At 41.0% G+C, this 23,543-nt stretch overlaps 1 protein-coding gene across 1 annotated transcript in view; it reads right to left on the bottom strand.

The window, feature by feature from the left end:
* Gpc3 (glypican 3) overlaps positions 1–23,543 on the bottom strand; it is a 341,329-nt gene that overhangs the window by 82,819 nt on the left and 234,967 nt on the right. Inside the window, exon 6 of the mRNA XM_051178590.1 lies at positions 2,020–2,140. Within this exon, the coding sequence (XP_051034547.1) occupies positions 2,020–2,140 (121 nt within the window). The remainder of the gene's footprint in view (positions 1–2,019; positions 2,141–23,543) is intronic.

Here is a 23,543-nt window from a genome sequence, read left to right on the forward strand (position 1 = left end):
ATTTTAATACACAGACATGTGCTTTAGATAGCCATGTAGTAGTACTGATGGAGAATGAAAGCACTGATTTGCCTAAGGTTATAAATTATAAAATTATATATAAACTATAATATATAGTTTCATATATAACATATAGTTTTATGTATAATATATATAATATATAGTTAGTTACATATAATTTTGTGTATATATATGTACATATGCACAGATACATATATATCCTTATATATAGGGTAAGATCCACAACTAAATTTAGACCCCTGTGGATGCAACTCCATATTCTTTAAGTGTACCTGAAGCCTTTACACAAAGGCTTACTGTAAATACTTTTGGTGACTGCTAGATCATATTGAAGCCTGTATCTTTTCAACTTTTCCCTTTCTCAGGTGGATTCTGTTCACAGGTCTTTATCTGATCTTCCTTATAACTGTCCCTCTCTACTTCTTTTTAGTTATTCCAACCTTACACATGGTTTATGGCAACTCTTAACATTTGCTCCTCCCAGAACTCCTCTCTCTAGCCTAGCTCACCCTATGTCTCTGCCATGTCACTGCAAGCTAATGAGCAGCATCTCTCAAGGCTCTTCATTGCACATCATACTTTGTCTTTCTTGAGATATATATGCTTGGGCTCCCTTCCCAGGGAGGTTGTAAAAGTAAGACATTAACATTTCTTTTCCATTAAGTCTCTAGGACCCACGATAATACATATAAGGCATTCCTTGAAGTCTGTTGATGTCTATACTCAGGATGAGAGGCACAGTGATGGGTCCTGAAATTTTGCTCTTACCAATGCAGGAATGTAACGAAGTGTTCTCTCACCCAGACACAGTTAAGTGGGGATCAGTATAAATAGTTCAAAGACCAATACTAACACTGCTCCTAGGTGAAGTAGTCACATGGTCTTTGCCACAGTACCCTCTGAGACACATTTGTAAATAATCCCAGTGCTTTGGCCATGTGCTGAGCAGCAGTCACAATCATGTTTGTCGTGCTCACCAAGCTCAGAACCCTTTAGGAGGCTCTGGTGGGTTCCACCCAAGTGTGCTGTCGATATTTTCACGAAGCAATCCAAGTGAAATAAGTCACCAGTGGAAAGCCCTTGCAAACAGTTGCTTTTTCGGAATGCCAAAAATTCACTAGCTTTCACACCGAAAATAAAAGCAGGCCAGTGTCTTCATGCAGATACATCTGTCCTTGCATAAGCATTTTAGTCACATTAAATTCTTACCAAGCTACAAGTAGTAGCCAAGTGCCTGGGCCCTTCCATTCATGAAGCATGGCATGGCATAGGACACGCAGTCGCTGTGGCATATGGTAGCCTTTCTGGTGGCTTTTTGAAAAAAAAAAAAAGTGGCCACAAAGCAATCACAAACAGATGGTATAACTTCTATTTGTGTCTTGTTGCTAAACTCCTTACAAGAGGAAAATCTATGTGTATAGGTCAAGAAAGTGAGAAAAGTGAGTCAGAATTTGGCAAAAGTGCAGTGAACCTGCACCTTTGACATCTTGCTCGTGGTAGTGAAAACTGATATATTCTCATTGGGAAGCAATGTGGAGATGGCCATTGAAATACGCTCATCTCTTAACTCAACAACACAGTATTTTAAGAAAATAATCTATGATCAAGAGAGGGCACCATGGATAAAGAGACAGCTCAGTGATGGGATGAAATGGCAATCAATTAGAATGTCTATCAATCATGATGATTAGACAACAGACTATTACACAGCCACAGCAAATGATTAATTGGAACATGAGAAATCGTTGTCAGTATAGTATCATTTTAGAAATTATTTTATAAATCCAGGCATGGAGGTCATACCATTACCATTTCTCTCTTACTGTAATATCATAATAATTTAAAAATGGAGAGAAAGATGAGGACCAGAGAAAAATCATTGAAGAAAATGAATAATTGCTGCTTATCCACATGCTGAAATATTAGTTTCAGCAGTCAGTATCATCTATGTCTTGCTGATTTCTATGTATTTCCATTTTGGTTGGAGACACCACATACCTGGTTAATGTGCTTCAGCTTGTCAATGATCTGACTAACCACTGGCTCAGGTCCCTTCATTTTCAGCTCATGGAGGTTAAACTGGTTCTTCATCCCATTCCTTGCCGCCTTCTGGCTGTATCTGTAGAGAGGAAGGGAAAGAGAAGGTTTGTCAAAGAAGTCCCAATCAAAGAGAACACTAACTCCACTGGGTACCAGCAGTAGAGATGACTATAAATTCTCTCTAGCCCTTAGAACATGATGTGACAGACAGAACAGGAAGAACTGGGTGCTAGGGGAGGTTCAAGGTCATGGTCAGTGAAAAACACCATAAAGGACTATTTCTGCATGTGCTTCCCAGTCATTTGAAGGAGAAAGACCCTCCCACACTCTCTACCTCTGCCTTCACCTCAGACCCCTCTTCTCACAATTTCCTGTGAGCCTCATAGGAGCTGGAGTTCTGGTCAGGGAGCTTTCTCAAACAGATGCAGCATACATTATGCCTGTCAGCCTGTCTCTATGTTCACCCCCCCCTCCAAAAAGAAGGCAATAATAGCTCAGGGGAAGTTTGTTAACACTCTCCAGCGTGGGAAGTCACAGGCTTCATTTTGGAGCGGAAGTATTAAGGTCTCCATGGATATTCTCAGCAGAGTGAGCAGGGCAAAGATTTACAAGGCCACTCATTCTGCCTCTCACCCCCAATGTCAGCTGTTTCCATCAACCAGGACTGTGATTCCCACCTGAGGTAGGCATCTTGCTACAACCAAGTCTCCAGATCTCTACATATTGTCATTATCTATTTTGCATTAAAATGAGAAGAATCAGAAGTCAAAGCCAAGAAACAAAGTTCACTTCAATTTTTCCCTCTTCCTTCATATGCAAATACCAGAACACTGCTAGCAAAGGGAAAAACGATTTTCAACTCCTTTTCACTTTCTCCTGGATATCCATAGGCCTTTTGTGTACTCATAAGTAACTCCCCCCCCCACCAAACACAATTGAGTAAGGAGGTTAAGGGTAAAGTCATACTTTTAATGTGTTTGCATGTGGACATGGAGCCAACAGAGGGCACTAGATTCCCTAGAACTAGAGTTATAGGTGGTTGTGAGACACACAATGTAGTTACTGGGAATCGAACTCTGGTTCTCTACAAGAGCAGGGCATGCTCTTAACTACTGAGCCATGTCTCTAGCCCCTAAATTCATATTTTGAAATCAGATTTTAAATTACAAAATAATCATGGTTACTGTAATAATTCAAACAGTACAGAAATAAAACATAAAGGTGCCCCATTATTTTGTCTTTCTAAACAGAGTCATGATAAACACATACACAGTCATTTTCAAATGCATACACCAAGACATAATTTTAACTCATATTGCAATCCTGTTATTCATCCTGATTTGCATCATTCCCTGTCCTAAAAGCCATACCTTGGACATATTCCATTTCAGAACATTCTAAAATGCTTTATTCTTCTTGCTCTGCATGACGGTATTATAATCTACTTGCCCAATCTGTTATTGATGAACAACTGAAGTAACTGTAAAAATTTTGTTAATATAAACAATGCTTCAAGAAACAGCCTTGTGTGCTGATTTAGTGTCATTATACGTTTTGTACAGTACTGTTTATTTCTGCCCAGTAGAGTGTGTGGGTGTGTACCATATACATATGCTCCATTCCTAGCTACTTTGCAGTCCCAGCATAGAAAGAAAAAGCCAACCACGGAATGGCCAGATCACCAAGCTATCACATGCCAACTGCCTTCTTGGATGCTTTATCAAACAAGGGTAAACTCAGTACAAGCCACTTCGTTTATGTCCATGGGTGCTGTGAAAATGCAGTTGCTCTCTGATACCAATTCTGACTTTACTCCTGCTATTGCTTGAGGCAGAGGCCCTATGCACAGATGAAGATGGAGGACTAAGTGAAAAAGGGACTTCAGGAATGTGCTCTTAAGGACACCTCCTTGGACTTGTCTATAGCAAAACTCACCAAGAGGAGCTTTTCTGTGCCCTCCCACAAAAGAAGCATTTTCCTGAAGCCTAGTATCCACACTGGTATACTATAGAGCCATACTAACTTAGCAATTTGGTCCTGGACTCCCTATATGAAAACTGTTATGAATATTAAGTCAAATTAGTCTCATAGCTGATCTGTTGGAGACTCAACTGTGGGGTTTTCTGCCACTCAGAAAAGTTACCCTCTGCTTCTCTCATCTTCTAGTCATGGATTAAAACTAAACATGGCCAGCTCAACACTGCTCCCAAATCCCATGGTGGCTCAGTTAAAAAACCAGCAGCACATTTAAAAGTGCACTCTATGTTTTTTGATAGTTGAAATCGCATTCCTGTTTCACTCTGTCCATGGGCTATTTAAATCCTCAAAGGGCTCTAGTAAAGCAAGCATGGTTTTTGGTTACAAAAGCGTAGAGTAGGGCTGGTTAGTGGTTTAGACATAAAATTTGCCTTTATCTCATTTATGTCACAGAGCACTAGCCAAAAGTACTCATCCAATTAAAGCTGGATGTTGCTAAAATGTAGTGACATTATTTAAATACTATGTTCTTATACTTTCTCTTTGGTACCCAGGATGCTCCTCTATCTCACATCTCTTCTTTGTTCTTATTTCTCTAGTCTTTGTTTCCTTAGCAAAACAAAACACTGAGCCGGATTTCAACAGAAATGAGTACCATAATGGAAAATGATGCAGGCATTAAAAGAGCATAGTAGGTCTGTAAGCACAGATAGAGAGCCAACGCCAAGATAATGAAAACAGATACAAAATCCACAAGGTAAGAATGTCAAATGTAGTTCTACTTGTGGTGAAAATGGGTTTGTATCTTTCCTCACCTGTCTGTAGTGTCAACTCCTACAAAACTAGTGGCTGGCAAACATTAAGTTAAAAAGTACAGAAATAACTCAGAATCTGTTTTCAATTGTATGGTGTTCTAAGTAGTGTGATAAAATCTGAACTATCCCACTCCATCATGCCTAGGATATAAATTGTCTTTGTTTAGCGTGTCTACATTGTATATGCTACCAGCCTGCTGGTCACTCATAAGTTGCCTAAATTAGCAGATTACTTATGAGTGAGGGAGAGTTGAAACAACTTTTCTTAAAGTATAGGGCTATAATTGTTTTATTATGCTATTATTAATCTTTTGCCATGTCTAATTTCTAAATGAAACTATAGTAGTTTTCTATGTTCAGTAACAACAGTATGGGCAACCTGTGGTATGCAAGAATGATTAGTTCTAGAATCCCCCCTTTATATAAATTCACACAGTATATGTGTAAAACCTACACAATCTTTTCATGTAGTTTAAATCATCTCAATATTATGGGTAATACTTACTATAATAAAAACAGTTGTTATGTTATTTAGAAGTCATGACAAGAAAAACATCTATATATATTCAATATACTCAGCACAATATTTCTCCTCTCCAGGGTCTCACTACATAGCCTCAGTTGGCCTGGAATACATTATATAGACCAAGCTGGCCTTGAACTCACAGAGCTTCACTTGCCTTTGCCTTCAGAGTGCTGGGATTAAAGGCCTGTACCACCAGCCTGGCTCCCCGCTTCTTTTTTAATTTTCTTTTTTTTTTTGTGCCAAGCCTCATGCATACTAGGCAAATGTTACACCACTGACCAGCACTTCCTTCCTTTCCTCTGTAAAAGTCAGAATACATGTGTTCTACCAGACCTACATCCCTAGCTTTTTCCTACTTAGATTTCCAAATTGTGTTTATCTGACACCTTAGATATAGACTATTAACATAGGTTTCAGTACTACCTTTTGTTTTAGGTACCATCTGGGGGTTTTGGAATACATCTCCTCTGAAAGGAGAACTCCTGTATTCTCTACATTCTATAACTGTTCAATAGTGTACAGAAAACAAGAAAATAGTGATTATAAAGAGATGCTGGGTGGGCCTTGCTTATGTATGTTCTAACTTATCCCATATAATTTATACCACGGACAATTATTTCTCTGTGGGTACTGACAACTGAACCCAGGGCCTTGTTCACACTAGCAAGTTCTTTGTTACTGTTTTACATCCTCCGTCCCCTACTGTGAGCTTTCTGAACCTTTGTAACTATTTGAAATTTTTAAATAAATGAAGTTGTACAGTACAGTTAATTTCTAATTGTTCAGAATTTATAAGGTATAGTTGAGAAAATTTAAATGAATTCCCCATGTACGGTGCGATGCTTAGATACAAGTATATATTATGAAATGATTTTCAAGCCAGCTCTTTAATCTACCCATTATTTCACATCATCATCTGTTTTGTAGTAATAAAATTACTATAAAAATTACTATGTTTACTTAAGTGCATGTGCCTCCCTGTCTCTGTCACCTTTGCTACAAAAGGGACTCCGATGATGCATTCTCGGAGTATTTCATGAGACATGTGTGCTCTGAGTGTCAAGCCCAAAGGGAATCAGTTAAGGCTGTTCCTGGAGTTAGCAGTTAATGAATTCATTCAGCATTTCACTTCCATGGGTTCCCTTGGTGTTGCTGATGCATGCAGGTCATGACAATCTTTGAATGAGGCTAAGCCATCCTAGCTCCAATTCATCCACTCTACACACTGCCAAGACGACGGCAGGGACGGAGCACTCATTAGCCTCGGGAGATTTTAACGGTGGGTTATCTGCTTAGTAATACTCGTCTGCCCCTTGATTAATTGTCCTCCTCTTCCAGGAAGTTTTAACATGCCTCCGGCAGTAAAGTCTCAGAAATGCCCACCTCGAAAATTGTGTGCTCCCCCTGTCCCCCGCCACTAGATATATTTAGCATGATGTTGGCAGGGTTACCTTAAAGCATTTCGTGCAGTATCTTCTTCCCCCATCCTGTTTGAATCTATTCAGCACAAAAATGACTGCCGTGATACTAAGAAAACCCTATTTGTGCAGTGAAAAGGAGAACATGTTTCTCCCTTTCAGGCAGATTGGTTAAGGCTTGGAGGGGGGAAGGGGAGGAAACCTGTGTAAAAGCCTTAAAGAGAAAAGGAACCTAATTAAAACAGGCCATCTGGGCATGCTTGTCCTGGGACAGTTGAAGCAAAGAGAGCACTTGTAAAAATGGAATAGAGTCAAACAAGCGTAAAATGGGCGAGCTTTTCTTCCTAAATCTGCACTGGCTGAGGCAGTAACTGAGTAGTGGAAAGCAATCAGCGGATGCTAATGGAGAATGCTGGAAATGGAAGCGCCTTCACAGATCAGCGGGTCCAACCCCCTCGCCATGTACACGAAGAAACAGACTCAGCAAGGGACTTTTCTAACAGCGAATCCGACAAGTTTCATAAGAAGAAAACTCTTTTCTTTAAAGGTTCCTCAAACGTGTCCTCTGCATTCCTAACACTGCTGGTTCTGATTTAGGGCTGGGGAGTGGCTAGAGATTTTTGCTTGCTTTCTTGCCCTAGGCATTAGAATGGTGGTAAGGGTTTGTGAGCAAGTCTCAGTAGGGCTAACTCCCAGCTAAAAGGATTTGATTTCACAAAAGTTTACATTCAACTGCTGCTTGGTTATGGCCAAGCCGAAACAAGCAATAGATCGTACGTGCTCAGAGCGCCATCTTATGGAAAGACTGAGGCATGACAACCAATGGTTTGCCATCCTTTCCTCGGAAAATACTCTGGCCACAATAGGCACTGTGGGAATAAGGGATAATTTAAAGGGAATAAATAGCTTAGAAAACAAACTAGAACACAGAGTATAAAAAGCATTGTATTAACAGGCTCTCAGAGAAAACTGTTTTCTGTCGGAGATGCAGTCTTAATTTGGATAAATACATAGAAAAATACAAGTAAAGATGAAATTCACTGATCCTTAATGTACTTAATAAATGGACAATTTCCTGCTTATTTGTGAACATTTTTGTTTGTTTCCTTTTAATCATAGTATGTACCCCTGGCTAGCCTGGAACTTGCTATATGTACATCAGGTTGGCCCGAAACTTATGGTGTTAAATTTTCCTGTCTCTGCTTTCTGATACTAGGGATTGCAAGTATGGACCATTAAACCTAGATTTTTGTGTACATATTCCAAGAAAAATGTTTCATTTGTCTTTTTTTTATAACTTTAGCACAGCAGTTACAACTTTAGGGCAAATTACAGTACAAAAAAATCTACAACAACAAAACTAGACTTACCCATCCTACTGCAAGAAATACCTGTGTTTTTATACAATTATGTTGACTTTTGGAAACTACAAAGATATTTCAGTGGGAAATAAATGCTAGGGAAAGAATCAGAAGGACGCAAAACCCATTTTCATCTCATTCCAGCAGACATTAACCTCACTTGAGAAAGGAATATAAATCCCTTAAGTCCAGCAAAGCAGTGGATATTTTCCAGCTGGTGTAGAAACCGTGGGTATCATCCACCAGGATCTGGGGCTCTGAGAAGCAGTTACCCAGGAGGGAGGGAAGGATAGAAAAGGCCTGGGACAACAACATGGGTCGCAGGAGGGGAGGAGAGATAAAGGGAACCCTACCACCCAAGTGCTAAGGGCTACACTGCCCACGATCTGCTGACACAGTGCCGGGGATTGAAACAAAGACTGTGCCTGCGCTCAAAGCCAGCACCTCCACCACTTGAGCTACGTCCCTTTCGCCATATAACACATTTACAAAAAAGCTCAAGCGGGAGTAAGAGAACTGGCTTGATAGTCAAAGATACACATTCAAAAGTTGATGTGAGCTGCTCTTAGTAATGGAGGTCTGGAATCCTAGATACTCTGAATGCTGAGGCAGGAAGGCTGAAGGTTCAAAACTTGTCTGAGATTCAGAGGGAATAGAAGACCAGCCTGGGCACTTGCCTAGCATGCACGGTTCAGTTTCCAAACAAAACAAAACTGGCTCCTCTTCAAACACACAAGGAATAATGCCACTAGTATATTAGGGGAAATAGGTCATACATTGAAAACTAATAAGTTGAGATAACATAAGCTATGTGCTTACAACAGTGCCTAGAACATAGAACATTCTATGAGAGCTCTTGTTACGTGAAAGTACTAAACATAGTGCCTGACACATAAGAGGCCGTCAACAAGTGTTTGCAAAGAACTTCCTGAGAGCCCAAATGAACCATAAGAGCAATGGTTAGGAGAAGCTTCAAGTTTCTCACACCCACACTGGTTCTAGGTAAAGTGTAAATTAAGGTTGAGGTGGGAATACTATAAGGCCAGAACATATTGCCAAGGTAAAAGAACACCTAAGTTTCCTGTGTTTTCCTTTGCACTCGAACACTGATGTGTAAGTGGCAGGTGCTGAACACTCATGCCTAGCTGAGAGGGACTCTCTGGCAGAAAGACTTTCAGAGAGCTTCCAAGGGACAGGATCTGTCAAGGAAGAACTTATATGCCAGGAGTTCAAGTGGTTCAGACTTCATTGTGTTGCTCTGAATGTCACCATGGAGCACAGGGCAGACTGACTCCACAGCAATGGGCACTGCACAAATTCTTGACGAGATAACCATTCTTGCTATCATTTTGATGGAAATGTCTGTTCTTTTAGCTGTAGGCACTAGGAGGTCTCAAAAGCCTTCACCTGAATGGTCAGGCACCCTCTAGGTCCTGGGCTAGAGGAAACAGAATGATTGAAATGTTTGCTTGGCTGACTCACCTGGCAAGCCCTGGGCTTTGGAATTAGCCTTGTTCTTCAAAGCCATTCTTTCCAGCTGCAGGAGGGACGCAGTCCCAGATGTCCAGGCACAACTTCCTCTTGCCTAGCAATGTTTCATAGTTCCCTGGCTATATGACCCGGACTCTATCCATTTCCCTCATTTGTATTCATCTCTAGATGTTTATGGGGCTGGTGTGATGTGGAGGGTCTCCGACAAACTGTAGTTTATAGGGTAGAAACTCTAGTGCACTTTGGCCTAGCTCTTATGATTGAGTCTTGCTGGAACTGTGGTCATGGACTGAGAACCCCCCATAAACTGGACTTCCAGTCTCCCTGCCATTCTATTCCACCCACCAAGTCACCCTACTGTAGACATCAGTTGCTGTCTAGATGGCAAAGTTGCTTCTCTATGCCCCACTAAATGTTATCATTCAAGTGGTATGACATACTACTTGGTTCAGCTAGCCAGAGAGGTTCTCACAGCCCAATCCTTCTGACCTCATGCCCATCCCTTCAAACTAGTCACTGGGCTTCCAAACTGAGCCCACGTAAGACAGACACTCGTTAGCAGCATTCAGTTGTATCACAGCCTCTTTTTGAATGGCCCAAAACTTCCCACTGTTATCTGTGAACATATGAAGTTTTATGGTTGGGAACCAAATCTGACACCTGTTCTGGGCCTTCTGCAGTCAACATGTGAAGGAGGGCACACTTCTACTTATTACAAGTGGAGGACCTCTTATCCAAAATGCTCAGAACTGGAAGTGTTTGGATTCCCCCCTCCCCACACACACACCATAATCTGGGGACTTGTATATATTGAGATATCCTGTAGATGAGACTTACACGTAAACATGACATTCTTTCCTGTTTCCTGTTATCCACGTAATGAAAACCAGCTAAAGATATAAACTATCTATAATGTATCTGCATTTTGACCATTCACAACTATGACATCATATCAACCTGCAGGAAGTTCTTGATTCTGAAGCATTTGGGACTGTGAACTAGTAAAAGACAAAGCCTTGTATACTGCAGCATCTAGTAGCCTGGAATAGCATGTGCGGTGGTTTGAATGTAATTGGCGCCATAGTCTCATAGGGAGTGGCACTATTAGGAGGTGTGGCTTTGTTGGAGCGTGTAAGGGCCTGTTGGAGGAAGTGTGGCACTCTGGGGTCAGGCTTTGAGGTCTCTTTTGCTCAAGCTTCCCTCAGTGTGACAGTCAGCTGACTTCCTGTTGCCTGCAAGATGTAGCTAGCGCTCTCAGCTCCAGCACCACGTCTACCTGCATGTTGCCATACTCCCCGCCATGATGCTAATGGACTCAATCTCTGAAGCTGTAAGTCACTCCAGTTAAATGTTTGCCTTTATAAGACTTGCTGTGGTCATGGTGTCTCCTCACAGCACTAGAAGGAATCCTAACTAAGACAGAGTGTCTCAAGAGATAAGGAAGGCGCTAGCAAGGACAAGGTGAACCTGGGTCCAGAGCACTGACACCCAGTGGAACTACTACTACTTCCATTGTCTTCTCTTAAATGACTTTCTCAGTCCTTGAACTGAGGCTGTCCTCTGGGTCCCAAAGCAGCAGGAAAGAAGATACTCAATCAGTCTTCATCTGGGGGAAGAGTGGTAGTGGCAAGCATAGAGCAAGACAGAGAACATGTCACCTCCAGTGCTCTAGATTGTACTAGCACCACCCTTAACAGGCCTGGGCCTGGTGCTGGCACTTTCTAGTCAGAAACTAAAAAATAAGAGAGGGAAGGGGATGTGAACCCCAGTGTGAACCATGCTCACTCGCACTACCCAAGCTGCTCAGGTGTCCTTGGCAATTCGCACCTGCTGTGCCCCTAGAACAAGCCACCCATTGTGTGAGGCTGTATGCGTGGAGGCGCTGAGCAAACAACAACAAAATGAACACAAAGCAGATGGGAGTCCAGGAAAACTTCACTAAGCCAAACAAGTGATTGTAAAGCACTTGGTAACACATAATCTGCCACATAAATACTTAATAAAAGCTCCCAGCAATCTACACAAGGACAACTGGGTCAAAAACTACACAAGCTCTCTAGCCTAGAGGCTCTTGGAAAGAGTGAAAATTGTTCCCTCCCTCTGGTTGCTAGGACACTTTATATTCCTCAGCTCTTACCTGCCCTTCAGGCCTTGGCACCTCTCTAGATGTATCTCTACCATCACTGATCTATCTCTGTGGCTAGAGGGTGTCTAATTTTAATTCTGGGCAGTTGTGTCAAGTACCATTTGGAGCAACAGTCATTGAATTCCATTTCTTTTGCTCAGAAGCCCTGCCAGAGCTGTGTGGTGCTCCCAGAACTGTGCGATGCTCCTAGAGCTGTGTGCTTCTCCGAGGGAGACATTTCCTTTAAGATTTAATTATGCGAATCTCACCCTACACTCTCCAGGATCAGAACCTGAAAATGACACTGACATCCCCGACAGCCAGCCTGCCTGCTCCCGTGTCAGTTGCAGGGATGTTGAAGTGAAGAATTTGCGCCATCCTAATGAGAGTGATTATACCTTGTGGCTCTGTTTGAATCTACTTCACTGTTCACGATTTGGGAAACTATCAAGGACACAAGGGGAAATTGAAAGTCACTCTGGTAGCTGCACGGAATTCTTCCTTTGAAATTCCCACTTCCCAAATCTTAGAATCACAGCTGGACATAAATGGAAAGAGTTTTAGAAGTGGTTTTGTCATATTTCTTTACTTTATAAATAAGAGGACAATGCCTTTTCAAAGACAGTACGTGCTCACCATAGAGCTAAAGACAGTACGTGCTCACCATAGAGCTAGGATGCAAACTGGATTCTTAGCCTAGGGTTGAAGGTGTCTCTTTTGCACAGGCTCCAAAGCTCTACAGGGGATTCAGTGCTTTTATTTCATGAGCCATGTGAGCTGTGTGTGGTGGCACATACCTTCAATCCCAGCACTTGGGTGGTGGAGGAAGGAGAATCAGGAGTTCGAGATCATCTTGAGCCACATAGAGAGCCTAGGCCCATCTCACAAATCAAACGAACAATGAAATAAAGGAAGAAAACAAAGTCATGTGTCTAGAAGAGACAAACAAGCAAACGGCACCCTCTAACTAGGCACTGAGGTAGCTCTAGGGCAAAGAATTTACAGGAAAGGAAATAAACATGGCTGGAGAGACTGGAAAGGCCTGATGCCCTTGTTTGAAGCTGAGGGTGCGGAGAGGGGCAAAGAAAGGACTAGACTGAGCTGCATGGAGCACTCATTCTAGGTATGGTGGACTAGCAACAAAAGCAAACGTAGGCTAGGGGTTTGATCAAGAATAGGAAGAAGCCAGACAAAGTCTGAACGCCAAAAAAGAGCCAAGCATCTGTGGACCAGAGCAGAATAGTGAACAAAAGCATACACTAGCTGGCTCTGAATTCCAGCTACTTTATTAGTGCTGCGGCCTCTGGTAATATGTCCTCAGTGTTATCAGTGCAAATGGGAAGATGATAAATGGGATAAATGATGCAGCCCACCACAAAAGCTATTGTGAGAATGAATGCCCACAAAGTACCTGGCAGGCGGCAAGCACACTAGCAGAGTTAGCTGTTATCCTGAACCATGTTTCCTGGGTAAGTCCTGCTTTGTGAATTGTCAAACCTGGATAGGATTGAGGAGCAAAGATAGCAGAGCTTGGGACACTTCATGCAGGTCAGAACTTGAAAGGGGAACAAGGAAGCTACCATTTCTTGACTCCCTCATCATTCCTAGGCAAAACTCCCATCATGACAGCACTTTTCCTTCCTTATTTGGTAGCTGCCAAGACATACCTATTGGTAATCTGCCCACAACTGAGGGGATACTGGGACTTGGGAACTCCTATATAAAAATTGCAAAGTCCAGGTGAGTTAGACCAGCAAGCTTAACATTGTTGGGGCCAGAGACATTTGTTGTTCAGGATGAATTGTTTTTTCATCTTGAAACAGGGTCTCACATAGCCCAGGGTAGCCTCAAACTTGTTATGTAGCTAGAGATGACCCTGGATGTCTAAACTTCCTGGTTCTATGCTCTCCCACCAGTGCTGAAAACATAGGTGTGTGTTTCCATGCTCAATTTATACAGTGCTGAGGATCAAAATCAGCCCCCAAATTATTTTTATTAATTTTATATTTTAATAACCAAAGTACAGAGCATTGTTGCCAGGTGTTATCCAGTGGCATTAGCAAAAGCTGGGCTATCAGTATCCATGCACAAGGATTTTTAAAATGGAAAATTCTTTGTATTTATGAAGAGAAGAAGAAGAATATGTTAAATAAATAGGCTCCCAGGGGCATGATAATCAGAATGAGAATGATAGTCTTTAGCAGAGCAGTGACACAACAATAGCTTCATTATCAATGATTCTCATCTGTTTATTCCATTATCTCATACATACTTCAAGTTCAATCCCCAGCACTATTATTACATGTGTTTGAAAGGAATATAAGTGCTTTTCCTTCAAAATGGTCTGTCACTCAGACTTCTTGTTAATTTAAACTGATGCCTCCAGTCTCTCGAAGTAGCTCCTAGTTCAGGGTCCACTGCTTTATTCAACACCATGGCTCACACGGGTAAAAATAGGATCTGTGGGGCCTGGTGGATTTGCTTAAAGAAAGGAATTTGTAGAGACATGCACAGACAGAGCTGCTCAGGAGGCTGCTAAAGGAGTCCGTGCTTGCAGAGAGAATCCAGTAATGCTGTGTTCATCATCTAGCGTGCAGCCTTATTTATTCGGGGCAGCACTTTCCCTGCACATTAAAATCTAGTAAATGAAAGGTGCTTTCAACTTCCAAAGCTATTTCATGTGCATGATCTTACTGGGGGCTTACAACAACCCCTTCAGGCAGGCAGGGGAGGGGCTACTTCTACCATTTCTCCAAGGAAGGAAACAAGAAAAGAGAAAAGTTCGAGTGACTTGCCCACGGTACACAACGTTCCCAAGGGGACACTAGGTTTAGTCTCACAAGTCTCTGTGTGGCTTCACCCTTTGAATTCAGTCACCATGCATCAACTGGGTACAGCGGAACGCTGACTCATATGAAACAATGCACGATACCGATAATGAAAATTAGACAGAGCCATGTAAAATATACAGGGCAACTAGAAGGAACCTGAGATGCTGGGACACTAAGGCATGGGGCAGGAAGAGTCAGAGTTCTCAGAAGAGGTGATATTGAGCTCAAGATAAGTAGGGTTAGGCCAGCCCAACAGCTTTCTAATTCTAACTGCTTCTAGGATAGTCCTTGTCTTAGACTTCCATAATAGGTTTTGGAAATTAGCTTCTTAGTATATATATTTATAGAGCATAACTTGGTATATGGCACTCTAAGCCCAAGCTGCTGCTTCGCTGTCTCAAACAGAAGCATTAGTCTGGCTCCTGTGAACAGAGACCAGTCCATGCTCTGTTCCCTGGACCAACTGCATTGAGAAGCATAGAGAACGATGATAAAGTACTCAAAGCTAGAAGAAGGCTGAGGTGATAGCCTGGATGGTAGAGCGCTTGCTTAGAATGCAGAAAGCCCTGTGTTCAGTCTCTGGTACCACATACAACAGGTACAGTGGCACACACACTGTAACCCTAGCACACTGATGGGAGAGGCAGGAGGATCATATTTCCATTGTTATTCTCAGCTTCATAGTGAGGTTCAGGCTAGTCTGGGCTATGCGAGACCTTGCCTCAAAACAAAGCTAAGAATAAATAAGAAGAGCTCATTTGGTAGGCTTTAAAAGTTCCAAGTGTCTCACTAAGATTAGAGGGCCAACAGTAGGGAGCTCCTCTGATACCTGAGCTACAAGTGGAAATAAATGTCCCTTCTCACAGAAATGAAACTACACGATAAAGGAGACAAACCCAAGGATCAAAGCCAGCCTCATGCAAAAGAATAAAATTCACTGGCTTGAGAAATTGAAAAACCATGACTGATGTTAATCTTCTATTTTCTTTTCCACAAAGGCTAAGTGTAGGGTGACAAGAAATTCACAGTGTTAAGCAACTACATTGAACTGGTAACTAGCCTCATTCTGGTTTCTATCCTGGCTGAGGACTACCACCCAGGCCAAGGACAGGGAGTTTCATGCTTTGCAGAAGAGGTAAGAGTGGGGGCAGGCCATGCTGTTTCTGAGAAATGGACCATCCAGGGAGCTGCTACATACAGGCCTACTACATGTCTATTAAGGACTGTTTTTATAGATTTGTTTCCTTTTTGTTTTTCTCTGTTGAAGACAGAATCCAGAGTCCTCCACCTACTAGGCAAATGCTTGTTTTGTCCCGAGCCACATTCCTGGAATCAAAAGATGCTCTGATTAATTGTATGAGTAGCAACAATAGCTATCATTTTTTGAGGGCCTACTGTGTTCCAGGCATTGTACTTTGCACTTACCAGTATTGTTAGAGCTTATTAGCAATCTCTTAAGTGTAAGAATAACTCCATTTTCACATAGGAAAGCTGAGGGCTTGGCGAAGATAAAGAGCTAGGATTTAGAATAGGAATTCAACCCCCAGATATGTCGACTCCAAAATTGTATGCTTAAATAGTCTTGCTTCATGGTACCATGCATCTTTAAAAATCTGTTTCTGGGTTTTTAGTTTATTTGATTTTGTTATTAATTGTCGACTGTTTGACTATACATTTGAGACATCTTTTTCTTTCAAAGAAGCCACTGAAGACTTGTACCCTGGGGCATAAAGTGGGGCCAGTAACAGGAAAGAACTATGGTGCCTGCCAGCCACTTCCAGTACAACCCCAGAACCACAACCACAGCCAGGTAGGGTCTAACAGCAGGCCCATTGCTAGGCAGCTCCTAAAAAAGGAATCCTTAAAATACCTTTGTCTGTCCTTTGCATTCCAAGTCCTAAGACTCCATTTTTCTTTGAAGCTCAGTGCCTGCCTACCAACAGTAAACCTGCTGAGTCAAAATAATTAGGAAAATATTCCAGAGGCACTGCTATTTGTGAAGGTCAGAAGTGATAATATATCAGTAAAGGAAACTATCTGCCTTATCAGGAAAGGTGAGAAGACTTAACCAGCATCCAAGATTCAATCAGTTCTTCACCTAATTTACAGGCTCTCTTTAAGGGGCAAATTTAAAATTATGGTAAATTTTAATTTGTATATTAGCTACCAGAATATATATGGTCCCAGACATCCTGTGCCCATCTATGATTCTGGTATCACTAAAAACACTCTAGGAATACTTCTTTGGAAACTAGCTTAAGTGTCATAAAAAGTCAGCAGCTCTACTATTTCATCCTCTTACACTAGTGCACTTCAGAAAGTAAAAGTTTGCTTAGTCAGCCATCACTCAACAGTTAGGTTCCCCAAAACTCATAAGTATAAAATCAACAACAACAACAACAACAAAACAGCCTAATTAACTTTCTGGGAAGAAGATGGCCTATATAACAGTCCTTGTTTGAGACACCTGGTCTTCTCAACTATGCTACAAATAGCAAGGATGGTGTTAACAGCTGTGTCTAGGTGCTAGAAGACGCCATTGGACTGGAGAGTAGGCATTGATATCTTATGTCAAGTAAGCTAGCAGAATTTGGTGTCAAACACCTTGCCCCAGCATACAGATCATGTATGAATGAGTGTTGAGAGCTTTATCTGGATCATTCTAAAGACAGTACTCTTCTAGGTACCTTACCCAGGTCACGTTCCCTAACCTCTCAGGTTCTCATTACCAGAACCCTCAGCCTGTACCAATGACAATCAGCTGCCTGAGATTCAACAATGTGCACCTGCAGGGACCACTCCAAACCCTGTTTGCCCTTTTGAAAGACGATGTAAAAAATATCCGCAGGTTGGGGAGCAGCAATGAAATCCGCGTATAACCTACAAACTTCCTACTTTGCCCTTTGAAGGAGGCAGACACCTGAGAGACACAGAAGCTTACTTAAGTTCCTTTAATAGTTTCTCCCAAAGTATTCATTTTCCTTCATGGTCCCATTACTTCACCTTTCCAGGAGCAGTGATGCTAAGAGGAGATTCCTCTTTTCTAATCCTGATAAAGAAGAAGTGGTATTCATTTGCGGAGTAAGCATATATGATGGGGACCTACCTAAAGGCCTGCAAATGCTCTCTGTACAACAAAATTATCTGAGCCCAGGGGATGCTGGTATGGTGTATTATGAGGATACACATACTCTGCTTAAAATAATACGATACTCAGCCTTCAACACGCAGTCTACAGGCATAGCCATACACTGCATGATGTCTCTTCCCAGTATTTAAGACATGATAGCTGACCAAATGTAGCCAATTCTGACTGAGGTGTATTGTATTAAGCCATTAGTCAGCAGAGTAAGCCATTTTTTCTCATTCATGTTTGAAGGTAAAGCTACTGTATGTGGCACAGTAATCTTAAGGGATAAATGTCACTATGTCATCACGGAGTGGGCCCTGATAAATAGCTGTCGCTAAAGACAATTTTAAAGATAAATCTATGATGAAAAATATAGCAATCTAATCCCCTAGATGGATCATTACACATGGGCACAGCCCAAACATATCTGTCTTGCTCTACCAGGATTTTTTTTAAATCCTTAGCAGTCATCAATAATATTTCATGCCATAGTGAATTAATTTTCTGTGTAACGCATCCGTGTTTCATAGCTTTTCCATAAACACTGTTGACTTAGCTATCTAGGATGAAGTCAAACTTGTAACTGCCACACTAGCAAATAACTGGACATGAGCATGCCTTCGTTCTAGGATACACATAATAGCTCATCAAATTGCAATGAATGGAACATACTGATTCTGCTTCCTGAAGAAGAGAAAGAAAGGGGTGAAGTAGTAATGAGAAGACAGAACTGGAGAGTTAAAGGGTGTACCCACATTTCTAAGCATCAAAACACTGTGGCAGGCTACTGGGTGATCTTAGCTACAATGTGCTCTTAGGATGACTTGCGACCGTGGGAGCTCTGAAACAAATGGCTTGAAAACCCAACTCAAGGCATTAAATGCCATTTCCATCTTGCAGCGTTTACTTTTCTCTCATCCTCCCTTCCTCTTGGCTCTATATTCTGCCGTACAGGTTTTCTTCCTTCCTGTTCCTTTTTTGGGGCTACAGAGGATGGAACGTTAGGTTCTCATACGTGCTAGACAATTGCTTGCGTTTCTAGTGTTTTACATCCCAGGGTTCCCACACTGCTGCTTTCATCAGCGGTCCTATATTTAAAACAGCTTGCATTCTGCTTTGGGTTCTTTGGATAAAAGCCACCACTACAAAACTAAAAATAAGCCCAAACTTCAAAAAATAAATAGTCCATTTTAAAACAAGAGCGTGGGAGCTATGTATAGTATCTGCTCCCTTCCACTGGTCTGTTCTCATACAGTTGGAATGAGAGGAACGTGTGTGTGTGTGTGTGTGTGTGTGTGTGTGTGAGAGAGAGAGAGTGAGAGAGAGAGAGAGAGAGAGAGAGAGAGAGAGAGAGAGAGAGAGAGAATAAACGTACTATGATACTATGGCATGAAAGTCTTTTATTAATTCCTTTGATGACCAAAGAGGCCATTTCCTCTTGTTATGTAAACCAATGAGAGACTTGATAGTTGACTATGCTAGAAGTCTATCCCCACCTCAAAGCACTCAAAAGAGAGTTCTTTTAAAATATCAGCAATATAAAAGCAGGATCAAGTATCTTCCCTGGCCTTTCCTCAATCACAAAAGAACATAAGCTCTCTTATTAACCTAATTTTTGAAAAGTATTTTGCAGGGTGTGTCAGGAACTGGGTGTTAAAGTCTCTTTCATTCATTCCTACCTGTTGATACACCATAGTTTAGCCCTTTAATCTAGCAAGGAAGAAAATCAAAGGCCAGGGCTGGAGAGATGGCTCAACATGTGTGTTTGCTCTGCAAGCATAAGGATGTGCGTTTAAATGCAGCACACATGTAAAAGGCCAAAGATGACTATACATGCCTGTAATCCCCAGCATTGGAGAACACAGACAGATGGGTCATGGGAGCTCACTGCACAGGCAGCCTAAGTAAAATGAGTTCTGAATCAGCTAGAGACTGACTTAAGACAATGAGATGGAAAGCCATAAAGGAAGATACCCAACTACACACTCATGTGTGTAGCACACATGCACACACGCACACACACACACACACACACACACAAACACACAAAAGCTAAAATAGGCTTCAAAACTTAAAGTTCTCCTTACTCCATTTTTTTGACTCACCTATTAGGTATTAGACAATAATATAAGTCTGAGAACTAAAGTTGTTTTCAATATCCCCACTTCTGCCTTTCCAATTCTCAGAACAATCTTGGCAAGACTTTATAAACATAAGAAGGTTTGCCTGATCAATGGAAATCAGAAAGAGACTTCGTAGTGCATGTGTTTGTGTATAATTTCTCAGTGCAAAGTAAGAATGCAAAGCGCAGAGAAGAGGCACCCTCACTGTAATTAGTCCTCTCTAGATCTCAAGGAGTTTGGTCTGTAATGAGGGACGCCCCTAGTGAGAGCCCAAGCTATTCCAGGCACAAGATTAATACACATTTCCCATAGACAGAAGTAACTATGTTAAACTGTCAGCCAGAAAAGATAACAGCTCGTTCTTGGAACTAACACCTGGAGTGAGGTCCATCTGGTCTAGCTATGTCATAGAGGAGCTGTTGGAGAAGCTTGGGAGGAATAAAGTTCACGTGGTTGTTTCCACACTGTTGATCATCCTCCATGTTTCTAGAAAGCATGCTAACTGTAAGAGAGGCAAACTGATTTTATACCCAGAGCAGAGAAGAAAAGACTTAGGAGATAATGACTGCAATGAAGCCTAGGGATGAAGTTGGTTGTATGAGTGTGGGCATACAGGTGAGGTCAGAGAACTACTTTTAGGGGTTGGTTCTCTGCTTCCACTGTAACCTCTCAAGCTGTAAGGCTTGAAGAAGTGCTTTGATCCACTGAGCCATCTTGTTGGCCCCTCACTACAAGACATTAGAGATTAGTGCAATTAAACAGTAAAACTGGACTTAGTACAGACTGTCCAGAAAAAAGAATGAAAATGTCAATTCATTATTCAGACTCTTGACTTAATGATCTGCATGGGTATCTGAAAGCACAGCCGCTAAGGTGTTTGCTCTTCGTCTATGTATTATCAGGGCAGTGCAGTCAAACCCCCATAGTTAACAATTGCTAATTGCACTGTTAATTTGGTGGAGTTGTTTATTTTTCTCTTGGTTGTCATGACTCCCTAATTGAAATTTCTATCGCACAAAGGCGAAAGCTGGAAGGAGTTCTGCCTTCTGCAATTGTAGGTAGGTGGCTCAACTGGGCCAATGCTGTTGATTTGAAGACTTCTCAGTGAAATCCTGAAATCTCATGCTACCTAAAGCTAAAATGGGGTGGCAGTCGGGAAGTGAGAGGAACAAATGATAGGTGTAAGTGGCACTCATTGAAAACATTCCTTCCGGTGACTGTGTCCAGGAGATAAAAACAGAAAGGAATTGAAATTGCCCTTATTCGCAGAGAAAAAGGCTTCTTTAATTCTTTAGAAGTGGATGCTTGGATAGTAGGAGTGCTGATTACCGAGCAGACAAGAATATTGCTCAGTATTTCCATCATCTATATTTTCATTTTGATAAGTATCTCCAATGATTAAGTCTCATTCTCTGTCAGGAGTTTTGACTTTCAAAGTAAAATATTTCCCAAGGACTCTAACCCTAATCTATAAAGAGAACAGTGATATAGCGCTTTTGATACTATGAAGTGGAGACTGCTGTTGAAGACTAAATTGAATTAGAAACTCTATAAAAGGTATTTTCATTGCAGATGAGAAATGAGTGTAAAGCTAATCTTTATAAATGACATGAATAGAGGGCGCACATGTCTTCGGGCTAACAAACTTTATATCATTAAGTGTACATTGCTGAGGAATTTTTTAAAAATCGAATTTGGCACTATTCCCTAGTCTCATCATTGTGCTAGGTCACTAATACAAGTACAGGTTAATTATAACCTGAGGTTACTAAGCAAGGAGGAGGTAAGTCCTGGTTTATATTAGCCTTATTCTCTCTGCAAATATGTTATTTCTCTCCTCCCATTATTTCTTCCTCCCTTCTTTTTATCTTTTGTTCTTGAATAGTATGTAACAACAACAAAAAGCTTCCTCAAAAATAAATACTTTAGATGTAAAAGTAAGAATTTAGAGTAAATGTTCTCTATATTACAGTATGTATTTTATTCTGGTGTCTAATATATTAAGGTATTAAAAGAAAGAAAACTCAATAAAAATTCAACTAAAAGCACTTGGTATTTGAACTCAGTGGTAAAATGTTTGCTGGCATACATGAGGACCTGGTTCCTATCCCATGGACTGCAATTTTTTCAGTTAATAGATTTCCTAAAGTGAGCAGGTGGGGTAGCCTATGCCTTTAATTCTATCATGCAGAGTGAGGGGGCAGGCTGGTTTCTGTGAAACGAAGCCCAGCCTGATCTACATAATGAGTACCCAGCCATCCAGCACTACACAATAAAACCCTGTCTCAAGAACAAACTAACCCCACAAAAGTGTGTTTGATTAATTATCACACTCATTCAAATGCATCACAGTCTAGATCATACTATGCATTCTATCATTCCAAATAAACAACAACAACAATGGAGAAGGCTAATGAAACATACACATGTTCAGGAACCCAACTTAAAACTTGAAATAAAAACTATAGAATGTTTCTTTATTTTCTTGCTTCCAGGGCAGTATCCTTCACAAATGTCTACCAACTACGAAGTAGTTAATACAAGCAGAACACAATACAATATTCTGCTGGTTCAATCACCTTTGCTTGCAAAAGTGTTGTTTTGAAAAAGCTAAAACTAGACCTTTTGATTATTGTCTTAAAGCATTAGAAGACATATCTGATGTAGCTACATACATGTACTCTAACTATTATAATGAGGAAAGCAATATATAGGAGGCTTGATACATAGGAGGTGTTCAAATGTTAGAGTAAAATGAATGAATGAGCACATTACATAATATAAATTAGAATGTCTGTTTTAATATGGGGGCATTGTTAGCATATATGTTATTTTAATATTTAAGACACATTTTTCTTTCTTTTTTTTTTTTTTTTACCATATTATCATAATCAGTTTAACAAGTCACTATGGTGTTTGCTCATCAAGTTTATATAAGATCTGTATTTGACTTGTGGGGGCTTTCTAAGTACTACATTGTGTGTGTGTGTGTGTGTGTGTGTGTGTGTGTGTGTGTGTGTATGTGTTAAAGTAAAAGATTTTTATAAAACCAGTACCAACTGTCTTTTCCTGACAATTAAAAAAATATGCCATAACTGTTAAGTACATTTTCATTCTACTTAGTACTCTTGACCATTCAGGATGACAAATATACATTATTTCTCCAGAGTGAAGATGCTGCTTGGAGCCATTAATTCCTCCAGCCTCATTCACATTTTCTCCCAGGGAGTTTATCTCCATACAAGTTCAGTCCATCATCCAGGGTGGCATGCAATCTCATTCTTGCGTCTCCTGTCAGCAAAATCACTTAGATGAGAAACAAGCTGTTTGGGGGCATGTATTTTATCTTGTATTGTGAAGAAAAGAGTTAGAGAGGAAAGGAAGACAAAAAGAGATGTGACATGAATTGAGATTCCAGTATGTACCAGACTTCTATATCTGACCTTACTTAAGAGTCAAAGCAACCTTGTAAAATGTCCTTTTCTTACAGAAAAAGACCTGGAGACTTTCTGTGTTAAGTGACTCTCCCAAGGCAAGACAAAGAACTAAGATACAAACACAAGCTCACTTGACTCCAGAATAGTCCTCTGTCTATTATATTATATTATATTGCAAATTCTATTCATGTGCCTTGCATCCATAGCATCTAGCTTTATACCTAACATGTAGTATCTCTGAAACTCAG

This window comes from Phodopus roborovskii, unplaced genomic scaffold (genome assembly GCF_943737965.1).
Source record: "Phodopus roborovskii unplaced genomic scaffold, PHOROB, whole genome shotgun sequence".
Lineage (NCBI taxonomy): Eukaryota > Metazoa > Chordata > Mammalia > Rodentia > Cricetidae > Phodopus > Phodopus roborovskii.